Source organism: Excalfactoria chinensis, chromosome 2 (genome assembly GCF_039878825.1).
Source record: "Excalfactoria chinensis isolate bCotChi1 chromosome 2, bCotChi1.hap2, whole genome shotgun sequence".
Classification (NCBI taxonomy): Eukaryota; Metazoa; Chordata; class Aves; order Galliformes; family Phasianidae; genus Excalfactoria; species Excalfactoria chinensis.
The window spans coordinates 72,191,458-72,211,317 of record NC_092826.1 but is presented as its reverse complement, the minus strand read 5'-3'; the positions used below and the strand labels follow the sequence as shown (position 1 = coordinate 72,211,317).

At 34.9% G+C, this 19,860-nt stretch overlaps 1 protein-coding gene across 5 annotated transcripts in view; it reads left to right on the top strand.

Annotated features, from left to right (window-relative positions):
* CDH12 (cadherin 12) overlaps window positions 1–19,648 on the top strand; it is a 506,510-nt gene extending 486,862 nt beyond the window's left edge. For 4 of the 5 annotated variants that reach the window (XM_072327372.1, XM_072327373.1, XM_072327374.1 and 1 more), the window contains 4 exons: window positions 6,016–6,137; window positions 7,709–7,826; window positions 11,327–11,578; window positions 16,690–19,648. In XM_072327372.1, the coding sequence (XP_072183473.1) occupies window positions 6,016–6,137; window positions 7,709–7,826; window positions 11,327–11,578; window positions 16,690–17,189 (992 nt within the window). In that variant the 3' untranslated portion in view covers window positions 17,190–19,648. Of the gene's footprint in view, window positions 1–6,015; window positions 6,138–7,708; window positions 7,827–11,326; window positions 11,584–16,689 lie in introns of those variants that run through there. The other variant, XM_072327376.1, reaches the window with a different exon arrangement.
* The last annotated feature ends 212 nt before the right edge of the window (window positions 19,649–19,860 follow it).

The window sequence follows — 19,860 nt, the reverse complement described above, 5'->3', positions numbered from 1 at the left end:
TGGTAGTCATACACCACTATTCAAATGAGAATTTTGGTCTTCTAGAGGCTGTGTAAAGACCACAAAAATCTTTCTTAGGACATGATAGGCTGTACAAAAATACACCTGGTATATTTCCTATTCATTCTGTATTGTTTGTGTGTCCAGAAAAACAAATAACTTGTTTTCCTCAATGTATTTCATGGCACTGAGATGTCAATCACAAATATTTATAAATGTCTACACTTACCTAGGTGTTAATATAAATATCAGCAATTACACATTGCTGAAGAGCAGATGTCAAGTGGATGAGTCCAGGCTCTTTTTGGTGGTGCCCAGGAGCAAGACAAGCTGTAATAGACATAATGTGGAATATGGAAGTTTAATCTGAACATAAAAAAAGAACATTGCGTTGAGGATGGAAGAACACTGGAACAGGCTGCCTAGAGAGGCTGTGGAATCTGGAGATATTCAGAGCCACCTGGAAGCTTTCCTGTCTAATCTGCTGTAGGGAACCTGCATGGTTGGATTCAATGATCTCCAGAGCTCCCTTCCAACCCCTACAGTTCTGTGATTCTGTGATTCAGTATGTAAGACATTCTATTAACAGTAAGAGGGAGATACTGGAAGCAAAGAAAGCTTATATTACCTAAAATAAAATTAAAAAAACAAAATTATCAGCTGCAGTTATCTCAAGGAGAACCGTGGTATCAATACCTGAGTCTGAAAATCTAACAGAGACACTGGTCAAATGAACACTTGAAATCTATCCTTAACTTGAAACAGGAATAGACTAGCAAAAGAGACTAAACTTTCTCAAGTGACTGATTTTATGGAGGTACAAGCATTTGCATATGCTGAAAGTCCAGCAGAATTGTACTTCATTTTCATACTTCATTTTCAGAGAAACAGAAAGGCTATAGTGGAGAAGACTTGTAATGCTCTAAATTTCTGTAATGCTTTTTTTTTTTTTTTTTTTTTTTTTGGTGGATAAGGATCTTCTGAGAATTGTAAAATCTTTCTGTAGTAAGGTTTCAGTTTTAATAAATTCAATAGGAATCTGTTTATTATTCCCTAGAGTAATTAAAGCTAGCTAAAATCTCCAAGTTTACATAATGTTATGCAGAACTGAAGCAGGTAGTCTAGTTAAGGTTCTAGACCTGAGACATACTTGTGATTTATTTCAGCATGCATCAAAATATTTATAAAGCATTATCCATAGCAATAAAAATAATTGCTGTACCTGTACTAGTGCAGTATGGGAAAAATTTGGAAGATTTTATTTATGTTGTCTTAGAGCTCTATATGCAGATGTACAGGAAATCGCACAGAAATAAACAACAGCTTTGAGAAATGATACACTGTGCACAGCCAAGAAGGCCAAAGAGAAAAGTAGGAAACATCTGAAGTAAAAGAGAGGAAAAAAAAAAAAAAAAATTGGAGAACTTTCTGTCACAAAAAAGATGTGACTGATTTTGCACTTATACAGAAACACTGCAATAATCATCTCTCATAGTAACAGGACACTGAACAGTGCTTTGACATATGCCAGATTACCAAGTGGCCCAATATTGCAAATGGTTGCACAAACTTGTCCCAGGACTTTATTCTTATCTAAATATTTTCAAGCAGTTTAGATAGCCAAATATAGCACCAGACAGTAGATAAATGTCAATGCAGAACTGAATGTACCATAGACTTTTCTTACAAGCTGATAAGTCTGCTTTTTATTAGAAGAAAAAAGAAAAAAAAAATATAGAAGAAAAGAGAAATATCAGACATTTTTTAAAGGAATATATTTCAAAAATGAGGCAGATGACAATTGCCTTATGTAAATCAGTGTGTCCTCTATTGACATGACCCATTATAGAGAAAAATAATGTCCTCCTCCAGCTTTATTATTTATTATTTATTTCCCCCCCCCCTTTTTTTTTTTTTTTTTTTTTTTTTTTTTTAATACGTACATATGTAGATATACTGCAACTATTCTTCCCTAAACTGTAGGTTCTGTCTTTTCATTCCTACTTGCAGCAATTGTGGTGTGGATTGGCAGCTTGACCAGAAGCCAAACCTCGGCTCGTAGTAACAAGTTAATTATGAAATCCGCTTGTTCTAGGCCTGCTTGTGTTAGTTTGTATTCAGAGGTGAGGGAAATCCTGATCACCCAGAAATAACATAATAAATCTTGAATATGGGCAGAACTGTTTGGCTCCACATAGTGAAATCAGATATGGGAAGTTATCCTAGCCTTGCTATTGAGTCACCAGCTCAAACTATGTGTCATTATATTGGTGTTCATTTTTTACTTCTAACCCTGAAAAATTGACAAATACCTGTTCTAAACAAGATCTGTGAATCTGTATTCAAATAGCAGAACATCTACTCAGTGTGGATTGATGGATGCTTACTGTCATTTTTAACACAAGACACTATAACCTTTTTCTTACCCTTGTTAAAGAAGCTCATCCCAAAGTAGAAACATTCATTTATGGAAAGCAGATGACTCTTCTGCTAACATGCAGATGATGACACAGACATGAAGGCAGCAGAATGCAAAAGGTCTCTTACCCATGTGTTGAAATAAAAAATCAGCCTCCATGTAGAACAAAGTGCATGAACAGGAAGGGGATGTTTCAAATTCGTGTTTGGTTTTTTTTGTTTGTTTGTGGTGTTTTTTGTTGTTGTTGTTGTTGTTTTTTGTTTGTTTGTTTGTTTGTTTTTTGTTGTTTTTTTTGTTTGTTTTTTTCCCATTTAATTTACCAGTTTTTCCTTACTTGAACTTCTTTACTCTACTTTTCATTTTTGTTCTGTTTTTCTCCTAATAATTTCTTCTAGTAGCCTCCATGGTTCCTGTTTCTGAATATTTTTGATTCCACAAACTCTGTCCAGAGTATTAAAATATATGTGCCTTGCATTTTTTCCTGGCACTAGGGCCAGCTGGCACTTAGTAGTTTACTTCTATGTCATTAAACACTCTGGCCTTACAAACAGGGTAGCAACACGTAAATGGATTTGCTGAGTTGTCCTTCATTCATACTAACTCTCACTGCATAAAAGTGAATTACCTGAAAGACCACTAGTTTCCCCAGGCCAAAACTGTGTCAAGGGTTGCTGTAAGAATTTGACAGTATAAATAATTACAGTTCAGTGCTCAGAAAGGTCCACCATGTCCTGTTAAATTACCAAGAATGAAAAAAGTTTCTGGACTTAAAAGAAGAAATAGGGTAAGTTAAGATCTTATTTCTGTAGAAATAATGCTACATAAATGTGATCTTAAATCTCAAGATGATGTTTAGCCTCTCCTGAATAACATAGCTGGGACTGAGATCTCCTTGATGGTCAGCATGTGTTTTAGATATCTCGTATTTTCACAGTCTCATTCTTTCAAGTATTTTATAGTTTCTAGTCCCGTATTATCCTTGAACTATGAAGATGTTGTCAGATCATGGCACTCAAGCAAGAGAAGGAAGCAGCATTCTCATGGTCTTACAGACAGGAAAAATTATGAAGAAAGAAAGTAATTAATTTGCCAATGTCATACAGACAGAATTGAAACCTGAAATTTTCCTAATTCCTATGCTAATGATAAACCACTTGTCCTCTTTTGTGGGTAATTTGAGTTTAAATGGCTTAAGTAAATGGCCTGAGTGACTCATTCACTGTCACAAGTACACACATATCACTACTATGCCCACAGGACTCGAAAGGATTTGATGTTCAGACAGAGGGCAAGCAAGACAAAAACAAAGATTAAAGTAAACTTTGTGGTTTTTGACATGTATTTTTTTTATCCTTGTAAACATCAAGTATTACAGGTCTTTATAGTTATATAGGAATCCAAAGCTGTACGCAGTCTTCTAGTGGTCTTCTTACATGAGTAGTTACACTGACAAAAGTGTAATCCAGAATTAGAAAGAAACAAACACATAAAAAGAAAGTAGCTCTATCTTTTGCTGTGGTAATCTTATTTTCATGTTTGATTTTTGCTGACCATTTATGTAAGGAGACATTCTACCTAACTACTATAGTTTGGAGAATAGATATACATACACCTGTCAAAGAATCACAGAAAATGAGTTGCAAACTATCAGTGAGGAATAAGTGCAAAGAATGCATGTATATTCGTATATACTTCCAAAGCATGCTGCAGTGATTAACTAATCCCTTCCATGTACATGATGCATAATCTTGAATACATTCATTCTTGTACATAGTTCTGAAAAGAAATGAACAAATGTCTATGCCTATACTTTCACCACAGTGAATTAACCTTTAAACACGATCTCCTCTGGACTTAGCTGATCTCTTTCCATGTTCAGAGATGGGGTTCTACTTTCCATTGATCAAAACAGCCTCTTCATACTTTTTTGTTTCCTGATTGTACAGAGGAACCAGTTCAAATGTGGGCAAGTGATTCAGATTTCTTCTGGCTCCTTGGGCATCTAAAGAATCTCAGCTGCTAGACCAGGATTATTTACACTCATATTGCACAAAGATTTTTTACAGAGACCTTCGTGTGCTTGTGGTCACTTGAAAATGACTGAGTGTTCAAAGAGCATGGAAACTGGTTCTCATATTTCTGTATAAATTAGTTATGTTCACAGGAAACAACTAAAAGTATTGTAAGATTTGGATAGTGTTTTTGTGGGACTTTTTGTAGAGTTCAAGCTGAGTTTTTAGGATTGTTGCTTTGTTCACTACATGTAAACAAGTAAAGCATGCTTTTGCTTGCAGATGTTGTTATTTAACTAAGAAATCTATTTGAAAAACCCTTTGGCTTTGGCAGAGATTCCTTGAAAGCATTAAATTTAGTAGTTTCTAAGAACAAATAAGAAATCATGTAAAATTTTAACAGCGCTACAGTGAATTTCTTGGTGATGAGTTGTAATATATTGTTGACCTGCTCAAAGACTTTTCCTGCTGTTGGTTATAAACAATAGATGTTCAAAGGTTCATATAAATTGCAATTAGCAGCTAGCACAAACAATATAAATGGGCCATTTATACGTGAATGTTCAAGAAAACTTCTTGTTCTTGGTCTAGACCACATGCTGTCATTCCCACACCACCATTCTTCAGGCATAGATTTCCGCAATAATTAACTGTTTCTCAGTAGTCACTGTCTGTCTTTCAAATTACAAGGGATAATTACATTATCTTTTTGACTCACCAGCTAAACTGTTTTTTATGTATCTGTTTCCATCAGAGGTGTCTAAACATAAAATAAAAGGCAATTTTATCTGCTCGGTACTGAATTTATATCACCTTGCCACCAGACACTGAGCTTGCAGATAATCTTGTATATATAATACTTCTAGTGACTAAATTATATCAGCTAGCAAATTATGATTATCTGCATTAGAAAGACAATGAACAGACACTGATACATACAATTTTTATCATTTATTTTGCACAAAGTATTTGCTACTTGCAAGTATTTATGCAGTTAAACAAGTAAGTATGCCATAGCTTAATAATCTAACTATGAGTTGAATCCTATTTCTATATATTTCACTGCTAAATTTTCCACTCACTCTCTGACTTTCAGCATTTTTTTTTCTTTATTTCTTTTTCTATCGCTTTTCTTTACCTAATGCACTATATACCTCCTTAATATCCTGAAGATGTAAACAGTGGATAAATAATATTGATTTTTTTTCTGTATTCCATTGTTGAAAACAGAATTCTGTTATAATTCTTGGATGTGTTTACCAAAGACTCCATGAAAATTGATCTGAGAAAAGTTCTCTACTATAATTACAGGTGCAACTTCAAATTCTGTAAGTCATGCTCTGACAAACATAATCATGTTGATTGATTCTTTACTCCATGAACAATAATAGGTCAAAGTCTGGTACAAAATGATAAGCTTGCTTCTTTTTTTCTCCCGCATACGAATCAGAAACGAATGTAAGGCAAGGATTTTTAGAAGTCACCATACTGGCATCAGAAAATATTATGACATCTCATGGACACTGGAGATAAACAAACATAAATAACATTCTTTAATTCTTTTCTCCTAAAACTTATTTATAGGTAACCCGTTATTAACCAGCAAAGTCAACGTTATAATAAATGTCCTGGATGTCAATGAGTTTCCTCCTGAAATTTCAGTTCCGTATGAGACATCTGTATGTGAAAATGCCAAACCAGGACAGGTATTTCAAATTACTATTTTGCCTCTCTTTTTCTCATTGTTTATAGCCATGAAGAACCATGGGTATCAAAAATGACATCATGTTTAGAATTATTTTGCAAATAAAATGCATTATAAGTATTCATCTTCTGGAATTCTCTTTGTTGATGTTTATTTATGGCCTTTTTATTTTATGATCTCTGATTATATGAACCACAGTCACTCGGTACTGTGCATGGAACAGCTATGACAGGAGAAAGAAGCTCTTAATTTTAGACATTCAAGTACAGGAGTAAAATTATGGTCAAGGAAGTAAACACAGCAGGCTGGATTTCACACATTTCTGTGTCCCATACACAGAAAAAGAGCCCACAGTGCCAAAGTCAGTCAAAGTCAGTCCTCCTGAAAGCTTGCTTTTATAAACAGTTTCCTATACACTGCATGGAAAAACTTCAACAGATATAGAATGTTGTCTTATTCCATCAGTGATGCCAATGTCAACAGAGTTGGGCTAAAGATTGTTGGCATGTGGCCTTTCTAAACAAAACTTGCACAGCTAAACAGAATATCCCTACAAAAGGCAAAGGCTTTGCAAGGTACCAAGGATACCATCAAACTTATTCACAGCTAGTACTGTTTACAAGACTTGTTACTTTGCCTGTTCAACTATGAGGTAACTGTCAGCCTCAGAAGTAACATATGCATCCTGCCATGTCATAAGTAAATTCTCTTTATATGTGTGTAATATGTAATCAGCCTATGTAATATGAAATCAGCCTATGTGATTTCTATTGCTTTATTTTACAGATATGACTGTGACTTCATATAATGTTCCTCTCTTTTTCACTTTTTTATAGTTTGCATGTTCCAGTTACTTATCAGAAAAATTAAATTAGTTTCTTTCTTATTGGACAAAGCCATTAGTTTTTTATCCATACACTAATAATATAAAGGGTGATTGTTTGCAGGAAAGGCTGAGATAATCAATGAGCTGACAGCAATTATAAATATTTTGTTACATAAATAATTGCCAAAAATGTTTGGTGCAGAAATGTAGATCAGTGGCAACCCTACTATGTGATATTGTAACTGCACTGTTCTCATCTAGAATCTCATAGATTTTAGATTGTTCGTGTCCTAATACTCCATCATTACAAGATGGTGCAGACCTTGAAATCCTCTCCACTTCATCTGGAGATGTAAAATTAGGGTGCAGTACTAGCATGTTCTAGTCCTAGCAGTGATAGTAGAAGTAACAGATAAAGTGAAGTTTCTCTAATTAATTAACTTGCAAACAAGCACTAGCGTTTAGATAAAAGGACAACTATTAGGTGCTTATTTTATTATTATAGGGGAAATTCTTCTGATTTCCTTCCTATATGTCAAAGCAAGACATTCTGGGATATCACAAGTTCTCTAGAGACTATAGTATTCAGACTCCCTGCCTCCACCATCCAACCCACTAGAGGAATGAAAGTAATCCATAAGGATTGCCCTTTTATTGTTTCATCTGAGGTTCACTTTCCACTTTAACAGAACTATGTCTTCTAGAAGAGTGAACTGACTTCATAATTAATCTTAATCTGGTTTCAGGTAATACAGACTGTCACTGCTGCAGACAAAGATTTGTCACCAGCTGGGCAAAGGTTTTCCTTCAGACTGTCACCTGAGGCTTCTAACAAACCAAATTTCACAGTCCACGACTACAGAAGTAAGTTGCTTACCCATATAGCTCTTTCATAATAGCAGGCTGTGATTATAATGACCATTATGATTACTTTGTATTCCAGTCATGCCCTCAGAAATTTTATTTGACACATTTCTAATTGTTAATTATCTAGGACATAATATAAGTCCAGGTCTTACACTTCTTTCCATTTTAAGGGGCTAGAACACCAAAGACTGGCATTTTCTTGCAGGCCTGCAAAAGCTCTGTTCCATATTTTATTACTTCCTTCTATCATTCAGTTTATCAGAAAGAACTCATATATAAATACAGGTTTATCTTTAAACAAAGAAGTAATGCTGCCTTGTTTAAGTACTTCTACTTTTCAAACTGATTTCAAAACATGCAGCTATCATGCTTTCTGAAGGATGCATAGTCCTATAGGAGAATTAGTTCTAAATATGAGCAGTGCTGCTGCAATATCCTACAACACTGAATAACTTCTGGATTTATCTGATTAACTTCAATGATTTTCCACCCAACTTTTAGTCTCTACTGAAATTACCTTTATTTTTCATTTGAAGCTTCCAGTTAATGGCAAAGAACAACTCAGGATGAAAAACTTTTGTTTTGTTTTGTTTGTTTTTTTTTTTTTTGTTCTAACTTTTATAAATATCTGCAAGCACATACTCTTGTGGACAGAAAAATCCAAACTCAGAACTTTTTTGTTACTTTTCCCTAATTTTCCTTTTGGTAGAGAATTGACAGTTGATATTTTTATATAGAAATCAACAACCAGCATCAACTTTGCCACATTAGTTATTCTGTATTATGTTTCTTAATCATGTGATACCTCCTCTGATCATACGACTGAAAATGCAACAACTATAACTGAGGTAACACGTGACTGATAGAATGAGTAATGGTAAAAGCTATCAAAGCTACTGTAAAGGTCTAACAACTAATCAGGTCCTTTATGAGACAAGGTGAGTATCATGTTTATTCTTGCAAGGATTATGGAGGAGGTCCTCTTGGAAGCTATGTTAAGGCACGTGTGAGAGGTGGAGGTGAACCAGGGCAGCTAGAATGGCTTTACCAAGAGTAAATTGTGCCTGACCAATCTTATGGCCTTCCAAGACAGAATGGAGGGTGGAGATATCAATGGCCAAAGAAAAGGCAAATAGTACTATCTACTTCGACTTATGCACGGCCTTTGACAAGGTCCCACACTACATCCTTATCTCTAAATTGGAAATATATTAATTTGAAGGATGGACTAAACAGTGGATAAAGAACTCATCAGTGAATTCTGTAAAAGTGTATCATAGATAGCTAAAACCAGCTTATGAGTGAGCAGAGAATTTCATTTAATAATTTGTAAATACAGTATGTAATGAAAACATAATAATTCATAAAATGGCAGATATGAATAATATGAACTTATTAAATCAAAACTGTGTCCTTTTTAGCATTTTTTCAGTGACCATTCAAGTATTTATCCTGAGACAGAGACTTCAACGAATATAAAGGACAGCCTTGTAAGGGAATGAAATTCTCTTACTTCTATTCTTGGAAGATTAGATCATTATTCTTCTGAAGTACTTAGCCTAAACAGTTTGACTTTAACATCCATTGCTGTCAAAAATGCTGTTGTATTTCAATATCTATAGTTATGCCAAGCAAGATTTAAATGTTTTGCATCATTTGTCCCATTAGACCTAATGGTGAAGGGAAGTCCAATAATAAGTGCTGTTTTATAATGATAAAATCATGGGTGTTGTGAAATACCACTAGATGCAGTGTGTTTGTAGTGCATCTGAGGAGACCTGATAAAGGCCTTTAGGTATATAAAGGGGCAATGGAAGACAGAAGGGACTCCTTAGCAGGAACTGATAGAACAAGGGGAAATGGTTTTAAATCAAGTAGGGGAAATTTATATTGAACATAATGAAATATATTTTTTTAAGATGAAAGTAGTGAAGCACTGGAATGTGTTGCCCTTGGAGGTGGTGGCTACTTTGTCCCTGGAGACATTCAAGGTCAGACTTTGAAAAGGTGTCCATTTTCATTGCAGGGGAGTAGGACTAGATGACTTTTAATGATCCCTTACTAATTCAAATGGTTCTGTGATTCTAGAACAAACTTTTCCAGGCCTTGTATTCCCCAGAGTATAACATACTGTGAAGATAAGCAAGAGAGAAGTTCAACATGCATCTAGAGGTTCTATTAAAATAGACTGAAGATCCAGAAGCAGTCTTAACTTCAGTCTGTAGATCCAGGCTGCTCCATGTGGAGTTCAAACATGTGCCTGCACCCTTGTTTTCAAAAGGACATTGAACGATAGTGAAAGGGGTCGTAAAAGAGCAACAGAATAGATTCAAAGCCAATGACTTGAGACTTTGAGCTGTTCTATTCTTTTTGAAAGAGAATGGAAAGTCCTTTGGTTTCTTTGTGGCATCTATAAAAGTGATCTTGAGCATTTCAATGGAAAAAAAATCAATAGAAATAATGGTAAGATGAAGCTGGATCAGTATTTATGCAGTGCACATGATGAAACAGAGAGAAAGAATAAGCTGAAGATGGAAGTTGGTCTAAATAAAGCAATTTTGAAATATTTCTATTTTTCAAAGCTAATTGTTACTGAATTTGATATGTGTATATGCCTGTTTGACAAAATAATGACATCTGAAATAAACATTCTGTCAGCCAAGTGCTTTCTGAATGGTAGCCATTCATAATGTACTTTATTTTGGAAATTTAGGCTTCTTTTCTTATTGTCCTTACTCAGAACTGCATTCTGAACTGCCCCTGTTTTATTCAGAGGCCTTAATTTTTCTACATACTGTGAACCACCAAGAAGGGATAAGATTCATAACACAGACAGCCAATAATCTCCTCTAAAGATATAGCAAATTGTAGGGGTGGGATGGCAAAATGGTTACTGCTGCAGGCTACCTTCATTCAAATCTGACATCTAATTGATTGCCTGTTAATTTCATTTTCTTTCTGTTTTCAATGTAATTCTTTTAATCTTCACATCATTTACTTGCTGCTGTTTGATTCAAGAAAAGTTGTGATAACTGACTAGCTACTGAGAAGAAATGACAAAGCATAATTTCTAGGATCTCTGAACTCATTTGTGACTAATTGATGGAAAATGTACTGATTATAAATTGCCCACTTCATTTCTGTAGTCTTAATAGGTCAAGAAGGCTGAAAGAGTTTTCACTCTCATTTCACTTTCTTTTTTTCAAAAGGAATCGAATGATTTAATGGAGTCTTAATGTAAGTCCTCTTGCAATTAGAGTTGTTTGGAACATAGTCTTAGGCTGGAAATTATATATTGTTTGATTGTTTGGAAATACCTTAGCTATACCAATCAGAATACAGTTCTTTTTGTGATGTTAAGACAACACAAATACATAAGATAATGTCATTCACTGAGTTTCAGAAATGAAACAGATTCCAGTAGCAAAGCTGATACAAACATCAAGGGTAAATTATGTGCACAATAAAAATCCTATAATGTCTCTCATGTTTTACAGACAACACAGCTGGGATTGAAACCAGGAGAAATGGCTACAGCAGGAGGCAGCAGGAGCTGTACTTTCTTCCAGTGGTAATAGAAGATAGTAGTTACCCTGTCCAGAGCAGTACAAACACAATGACCATTCGGGTTTGCAGATGTGATTCTGATGGTACCATCTTGTCCTGCAATGTGGAAGCAATCTTCTTGCCAGTAGGCCTCAGTACAGGAGCATTGATTGCAATCCTCTTGTGTATTGTTATACTTCTAGGTTAGTTCTCATGATAGCATTTCAAGTATGTTATTCCAACTCATGTCTTAATTAATTTGTGTTCCCATTAGCTTAACCTAGTGTTTTAAAAAAACAACACTGAAAATGCATGGAGATTCTTGAAAACTTGTGTATTTATAACTTTCTAGAAAAGCATTCCAAAGTTCTGACCATAAATGTGAATCTGCTAACAACCTACATGTTTCTTATTGCATGAAAAGATGCAGCTTTCAGTGGAACTTGATCTGCAACATTTATGTCTGAAACACTTTCACTGAAATACGTCTCTTGAAAAACTTCAATTTCTTAAAATTACTGAAGTAGACAAGCCCTACTGACAGTAATAGCAGTAAGAACTTAGTAAAGGCCTTTATTTACTCTGTAATACCAGCTTGAGAAAAAGAGTGATGAAATGAAAGAGGAGAAAATGACTGTAATGCAGACTGAGAGTGGCTAGATCACTGTAGAACTTACAGAAGATAATTTCAGGCAGGAATGGATTCCATTACACTGCATCATCTGGATCTATACTACATTTAAATAACATACTGATTTTAGCATATCCAAGCTGTCCATACCCATCTGCATCCTACCTACACTATATCTTTAATGAACTGGTCATGAATTAAATCCAACTTTGTAAATATACAGTTTCATTGTGAGCAGCTTAGTGCAAACTAATTTGTAGAGATGCTAGCCTATGCTTCTTCTCAGTGCTAGGGGGCTGCCTAGATTTCCTGCTAAATGTTGTGTAGATCTATTAGGCAGACAAGAAGCTGAGATACTGAATAAAATGTATGCATACCTATTTTAATGAATATAATAATTTATAGTTTAAGTGAAGTACTACAGCTTGGAGTTGCATTAGGAGTTTCTGAGTAACAGTGGGTAAAATTTAGAATTTTTATATTGTCTAGAATGCTCTTGTTTTGAGAAATATGTTTCAAAACAAATGAGAATGATAAATGTTTATACTAATAAAGATTTTAAAAATATCCTTTAAAAAAAAAAAAAAAAAAAAAAAAAAAGTCTTGTGACAGTTTACTGGGTAAACACTGTAAACAGTCAAAAATGAGATTCAGGTTTCCAAAAAAAATTTATTGTGAATAATAGTTTTAGCATATATAAGTGTGAAGAGATCATAGAATGATAGAATCTTAGAATGGCTTCAGTTGGAAGGGACCTTAAATATGATGTAATTCCAACCCCCCTGCCATGGTTACTGACCACTAAATTGGGCACTATGTCAGCTGCCCAAGGCTCCATCCAACCCAGCCTTGAACGTCTCCAGGGATGAGGCATCCACAGCTTCTCTGGTCAGTCTGTTCCAACACAGCACCCTCATTGAAAAAAATTCCATAACATTTAATCTAATTCTTCCTTGTAGTTTACACTGTTCCGCTTGTCCTATAACTATCTGCCTGTGTAAAAAATTAGTTTTCCTCCTGTTTATAAGCTCCTTTTAAGTACTGGAAGTCTGCAATGAAATGTCCCTGAAGCTTTCTCTTCTCCAGGCTGAAGATTCCCAGGTCTCTCAGCCTTTCTTCATAGTAAAGGTGCTCCAGTCCTCTTCTTCTTGGCCTTTCTTTGGGCCTGCTCCAACAGTTTTGCATCTTTCTCGTACTGGGTGCCTCTGACCTAGCTGAAGTACTCCAGATGAGGCCTTAACAAGGGCAGAACAGAGGGGTACAATCCCTCTCTCTCCCTGCTGGCCACTCCTACTTTTTTCTTTTTTTTTCTTTCTTTTTTTTTTTTTTTTTCTTTTTCTTTTTTTCTTTTTCTTTTTTTGTCTTTTTTTTTTTTTTTTTTTTTTTTTCTTTTTCCCAAAATTCAAATGCACTCTGTTGGCATATGTGAAGTATTTCATCCACCAAGACAAATGATGAGTCAATTAGAACTCCATTCTAAGGCAGGATTCTTAGGTCATCTAGTCTCTCTGATACAGAGCAAAATGCCCAGAACTTCTAAACACATAGGTGTAACAAAATATTTTAGGCTGACACCCTTGTAATCAGTTTGTATGATGTGAACTATGAAGAACCTGAACTAGAGAACCCAACAGTTCTAATCCATTGATTATTTACACTACCCAAGTTACTGGGTAAATGTAAATACTTGAAGTCTGATTTTCCCCCAGAATTTGATGTGGGCATTCAAGAAAACTATATGGTTTTCTGATGGTTTCTTGATGGAAATAAAAAAAAAAAATAATATTTCAAAAACTCTGCATATTCATTCAAAAATAATTACATGAAAGAACTCATCAACTCTGACACTAATGGATGCTCTGTGTGTGTATGGCACTAATGAAGATATTTTAATTCCTACTTTCCAGACTAAATTACTGAGATTATGTTAGGAAAAGAGGCTTTGGTCTTTTAATAGCTCCCTTCATTCCAATCCATCTAGTAATATTACCTAGAAAAACTAATGTATAAATAATGAGATTTCCAGTGATGTGTATGACATCAGAGAATAGAATTCATCCTACATTTTTTTTTTTTTTTTTTTCTTTTCCTGTAATAATAGTGGATTGATAAATCTAAAAGTTCCTTCAGGATTTTCATTATTGCTGTGAAACTGGCCTCACACAATCATTAAAACTGTATTTGAAGTCATTCTTACTGAGCTCACTTCCACATAAGAAGCAGTCAATATATTAGCATCAGGAATTATTTTATGCTACACTGTCATGGAGTTATCTATATACACACACTGGACCATGAATTTATAATCAGTGCAACTCTATTCTTTATTATATTACTTCACAAATTGTGCTTAGAAGTCTATCATTTGTACCAATGGCGGTTAGGAAGTTAAAAATTAAAAAAAATAAAAAAATAAAAATTACTAGTTTACTACTGCCAGGTTTTTCATTGCCCAAACTATTGGCAATAAAACCACACCACAAAACAATTCCCTTTGAGTACAGAATCACAGTTGGAAGGCGCTTTTGGAAATTAACCACCCCAGCCTCATCAGAGGGCCATTTAGAGAATGGCTGCATTAAGTTGAGGTTTGACTATAACTGAGGATAGATGCAACACTACTTCTCTGAGAAACATGATCCAGTGCTTAAACATTTTGCAGTAAAAAAGACATTTTTAAACTCATATTTAAAAGGAATTTCCTGTATTTCAGTTTTTGCCCATTGCCCATTGTCCTGTCACTGGGCTGAGAAGCCACAAGATCCCTCTTCTTTACTGCCTTGTCAGGTGGTAATGTACACTGATGAAAGATCTCCCTGAGTCTTCTCTTCTACACGCTGAACATACTCAGCTTTCAGTTTGTCCTTGTATGTTAGATGCACCAGCCACTTAGTCATCTTTGCAAACCTTTGATGGATTTGCTACAGAAAGCCCATGTCTGTCTTTCACTGAGTGGCTGAAGCACAGACTCAGCACTCCAGATGTGGCCTCAGTGGTGCTGAACAGAGGGGAAGAATTGTCTCCATTGACCTGCTGGCAACATTCTTCCTAATACAGCTCTAACTGCTGTTGGCTTTCTTTGCCTAAAGGGCAAGTTGATGCCTCATAGTGAACTTGCTGTCCATCACCATCTCAGTCCTTGTCTGCTGAGGTTCCTTCCAGCTAGTCAGGTCATAGTATTTCATAGTATCATAGTATCATAGTATCGTGCGAGTTGGAAGGGATCTTAGAGATCATCGAGTCCAACCCCCAGGATTCGAGCCCTCTGTGTAGCCACGCGGCGCTTCTACCACTTGCACCACAGGGGGGATTTGAACCCGGGCCTCCGGTGTTGCAAGCGTCAGTTCTTCCACCGTGTGCCACCGGGGGCACACAATTTATTTATTGATATATGGGTTTATTCCTTTGGGATTGTAATGGCTATTCCTATGGGACTTGGCATTCCCCTTTGTTGAACTTAATGGGATTCCTACTGCCCCATTTCTCCAGTCTGTTGAGGTAACTCTGAATGATGGCACCAATACCTGTTTTCTATCTCCTGCAAACTTTTAAAGGGTATACTACACTTTCCCTACTCCTCTTCTTGTTATTTAAATACTTGCACAAGCCCTTCAAGTCCCTCTTAAGAGCAGATGGACTTTGGCTTGCCTAACCCTACCCCTGCAAATTCAGGCAGTGCATACTCGTCCTGGCTTATCTGTCTCTGCTTCCTCTCTTATATAAATCTTTTCTGGTAAGGAGATACTCAGTCATCCACACAGGCTTCCTGATGTCTTTGCTTAATTTCCTGCTAATCAAGATGAAATGGTGTTGAGCTGAAAACCAACCAGCTCTATGGGACTCCTTTTCCCTCTAGAAATAAATCACATATTACATGTGATTCTTCAAAATTCACAGGGGCAAAAAAAAAAATGGACTCTATAAATAACTGACGTTAGACTTCCTTTGTCTATCTCAGAAATTCCTTTTTTTTTTTTTTTTTTTTTTTTTTTTTTTTTTTTCTCTCTTCAACACTATTTGGTAGTGGCTGTTTTTTTGGTTTTGTATTTATTTTGTTTTCTTGGTAAGCTTAGGTTGGATATCAGTTAAACGACTTTACAGGAAGGTAAAGTGCTAAGCACTGGAATAGGCTCCCCAGGGAGGCGGCTGAGTCACCATACTTGAATGTGTTTAGAAACTATTTGGATGTGGTGCTCAGGGACATGATCTAATGGAGAGTTGTCAGGATAGTATGTTTAGGTTGCAGTTGCATTTGGACTTGATCTTTTTAAGGTTTTTTCCAACCTGAGCAATTTTATGATTCTATTATTCTTTAATGTCAAAATTTGGGAATTTTTTCTATTAATCTATGGAACACATTTAGAAAAGAATCCCATCTCTCTCTATCTGAACTGAAGTTTCTATCCACCCCCTATTTTTTGCATAAAGCAAGACAGTAAGAAAATTATTTGTTACTTCCTTCACAGCAAGCACTAAAGAAAGTTAGATTCATACATCAAACAGCAAATGACTTTTTACTGGATGGAGCACTGCTATTTTTATGATAATAACAGTAGTCTATCTTCTAAGGAAAAAAAAAATCCTTTTGATTGCTTGCATCTTTCAAAGGAAGTATAATGATATATCATCAGAGTACTGAATTATTTTTATGCATGTCTTAACTTCAGTTTTCTCTCATTACAGTCATTGTAGTACTATATGTAGCACTACGGAGGCAGAAGAAAAAGGACACCCTGATGACCTCTAAAGAAGACATCAGAGATAATGTTATCCATTATGATGATGAAGGAGGTGGAGAAGAGGACACCCAAGCTTTCGACATTGGTGCCCTGAGGAATCCCAAAGTGATTGAAGATAACAAAATGCGCAGGGACATAAAACCAGACACCTTGCGTTATCCACGTCAGAGACCTCCAGTGGAAGACAACACAGACATAAGAGATTTCATTAATCAAAGGCTACAGGAAAATGATGTTGACCCAACTGCACCCCCTTATGACTCCTTGGCAACTTATGCTTATGAAGGAAATGGATCTGTTGCAGAGTCCCTCAGCTCTATAGAATCCCTTACTACAGAGGCAGACCAGGATTATGACTATCTGAGTGACTGGGGACCTCGTTTTAAGATCTTGGCAGACATGTTTGGAGAAGAGGAAAGTTATAACCCTGACAAAGTCACTTAAGAACAAATACAACAGTGAAATAAAAATCAAACCAACAATAACTAAAAAAGATAAACCTAAGCTTTATAATAGGACAGGATTCCTTTGACTATAAAAGACAGCAATTGTTTCCAGCAAGTTACTACATTTATCATACGGTCAGTTTTTGTTTGATCTGCAAAGAAGAGATAAATCCTGTAATATACACAGTTTTTTGTTCTTATTTTGTTACTCTGGAATTACACTGAGACAAGCTCAGGCCTACAAGGTACAGTTTGCTGACTGACTTAGAAAGAAGATAGCTTTCTGGCATCATGGTGGAAGAGTGGTAGCTTTTTCGTAATTCCACTAAAGTGCCTATTGAAACTTTTATCATTTAAGTGGTAAAGAGTCTGCTGTGATGGTGTTACAAAACTGAATGGTGAATTGGACATGAACTTTAAGACAAGAAGCAATAGCAACATGCTGACTTCTTATAGAACAAAAATGGAGATACCTTCCTGGAGTATATCTAATGATTAAAACTCTTAGGGATGTACATTGTGTTTGGGGGTTGTATTTGTGGGTTTTTTTAAAGAAGAAAACACTATGTCAAGACATTTTATTTCTTCTTCCAAAATTACACTGAAAATTGAAACTGAAAATGCCATTGCTGACTCTGAAGATGTAAAGCCAAAATTGAAAAGGAAAAGATTTTAGCATACATCAATGAATATTTAAAAGTTCATGAAAATATTTCTTTTTTTTTTTTTTTTTTTTTTTTTTTCCCAGAATAATAAAAGATGAAAGCAGCTACTCCTTTGCATACAGAAAATTTCCCTTTTTTAAAATGAAACTATTATTAGAAAATTAAATACTTGCTGTTTTTTTGTTTTTTTAAGAATTTATTTCTATTTGTTTCTTTGTTTAGGAATGTTGTATTTTTAGCACCAAGTCATTTTTTTCCATTGTAATTATCACTGAAGTTTGTTTATCTGTGAGTACTATAGAAACATTTACAACAGAGATAAGTATTTTTCAACTGACAACCTGCTGCAGTTCACCATTATATTTTAGTGTCAGACCCTTATTAAAAATTTATCAACCATTCCGAGGATGGAATCCTTATTATGTAATTTTGTTCTTCATAAAATCATAGAATGTTTTGAGTTGTAAGAGACCTTAAAAATCAGCTATCTTCACTCTGTCTGCCATTGGCAGGGACCCCTTCCACTGGACCACACAGTCACAAAGACAAATCCAATCTGCTCTTGAACACTTATAGGAATGGGACATTCATGACTTCTCTTGACAAGTTTTCTGTGCCTCACCACCCTAATACTAATAATTTCTTCCTAATGTGTACTTTATCTTTTCTTTTGTTCAAAATCATGACACATTGTCCTAATGAAGTCTATTCCTTGACAAAATATTAACGGACAGAAAAAAAACATAAGACAGTATATTTTTCCACACTTTATGTTCCCATTCATAAGCATAAGCTGTGCAAATAACAGAATTACATGTATTTGCAAAGCCACGGAAGAGCACTTGTAAACTATTTCTTTTCATTCTAATTTCCAAACATAAAGTTCTGGTTCACAAACATTTGACATCATTGTAAATGTCTGAATGGTGCCCCCTCAAACACAAAATATTCTGTTAATGCCTTCAAGTAATCTGGCTGGTAAGATTATACTGTGGACGTACAGAACTGAAGACAAATTTATAAAGATCCTCTGAAAGAAGTTTAATGTAGGAAAAAGCCTTTTGTGTCCTAAAAACATTACAACTTAGGATAGTTCACACCATTTTATAGAGCATAAAAGATTACTAATACATGGATTTAAGAGTGCTACCTCACACATCTGAAAATACTGTTATTCTTGAAATGCAGATTTACAATATTGTGAGATAACAAAAATTTGGAAGACAATGACAGTAGACAATGTCTGTGGCACAGAGGTCTGTATTAATATACTTCCAAAATTTTTACTTATAAAAAATTTATGTTTGCTCTGAATTTTGCTGTTTGAAAATAAAATCAGTTGATGAGGATTTACTCTGAGTTATGAAAACAAAATTCATTAATATGGAGCAAAGAACAATAAATGATTCAATATATTACTGATAATATTATTCTCAACAATACTTTGCAAATGCTTTTGCCTTAACAATAATATGCCCATTTCCAGATAAATACAACTGATCTTTCACAGAATTAAAAAATATGGTTCAGCCAATGCAATACTCATCTTAAATTTCTCTCCACTAACTTTATGAAAGAGTTCTTAAAATCACGTTGCTGTGAAATAACAAAATGCTATTTAGTGAATACAGAAAAAAAAATACAATAATATTTTGGGTTGCTGGCATTTCATGTGACATTAATGACTTTTATTTGCTGAGATTTGGAGATTTGAGCCTGTAAATTATTTACTGTTATTATAGTTTTTAAAATCATTATTAACATTACAATCCTGTGTGTATAGAAATATTTCTGAGCCTTACTAAAATTCATAAAACAAATAATGAAATGACCCCTCAAATAACCCTATGGAAATGACATTAACTGTAAATGAAAATCAAACGTTATATTAAACCCTTCCAAACTTTCTCTTAATGGCAAATCTATAACAACCTGATTCCTTTTCTCTGCTTATTTAAATCAAGACAGAGCAGGAGAAACAGTTGCTATTTTCAGCAAAATTAA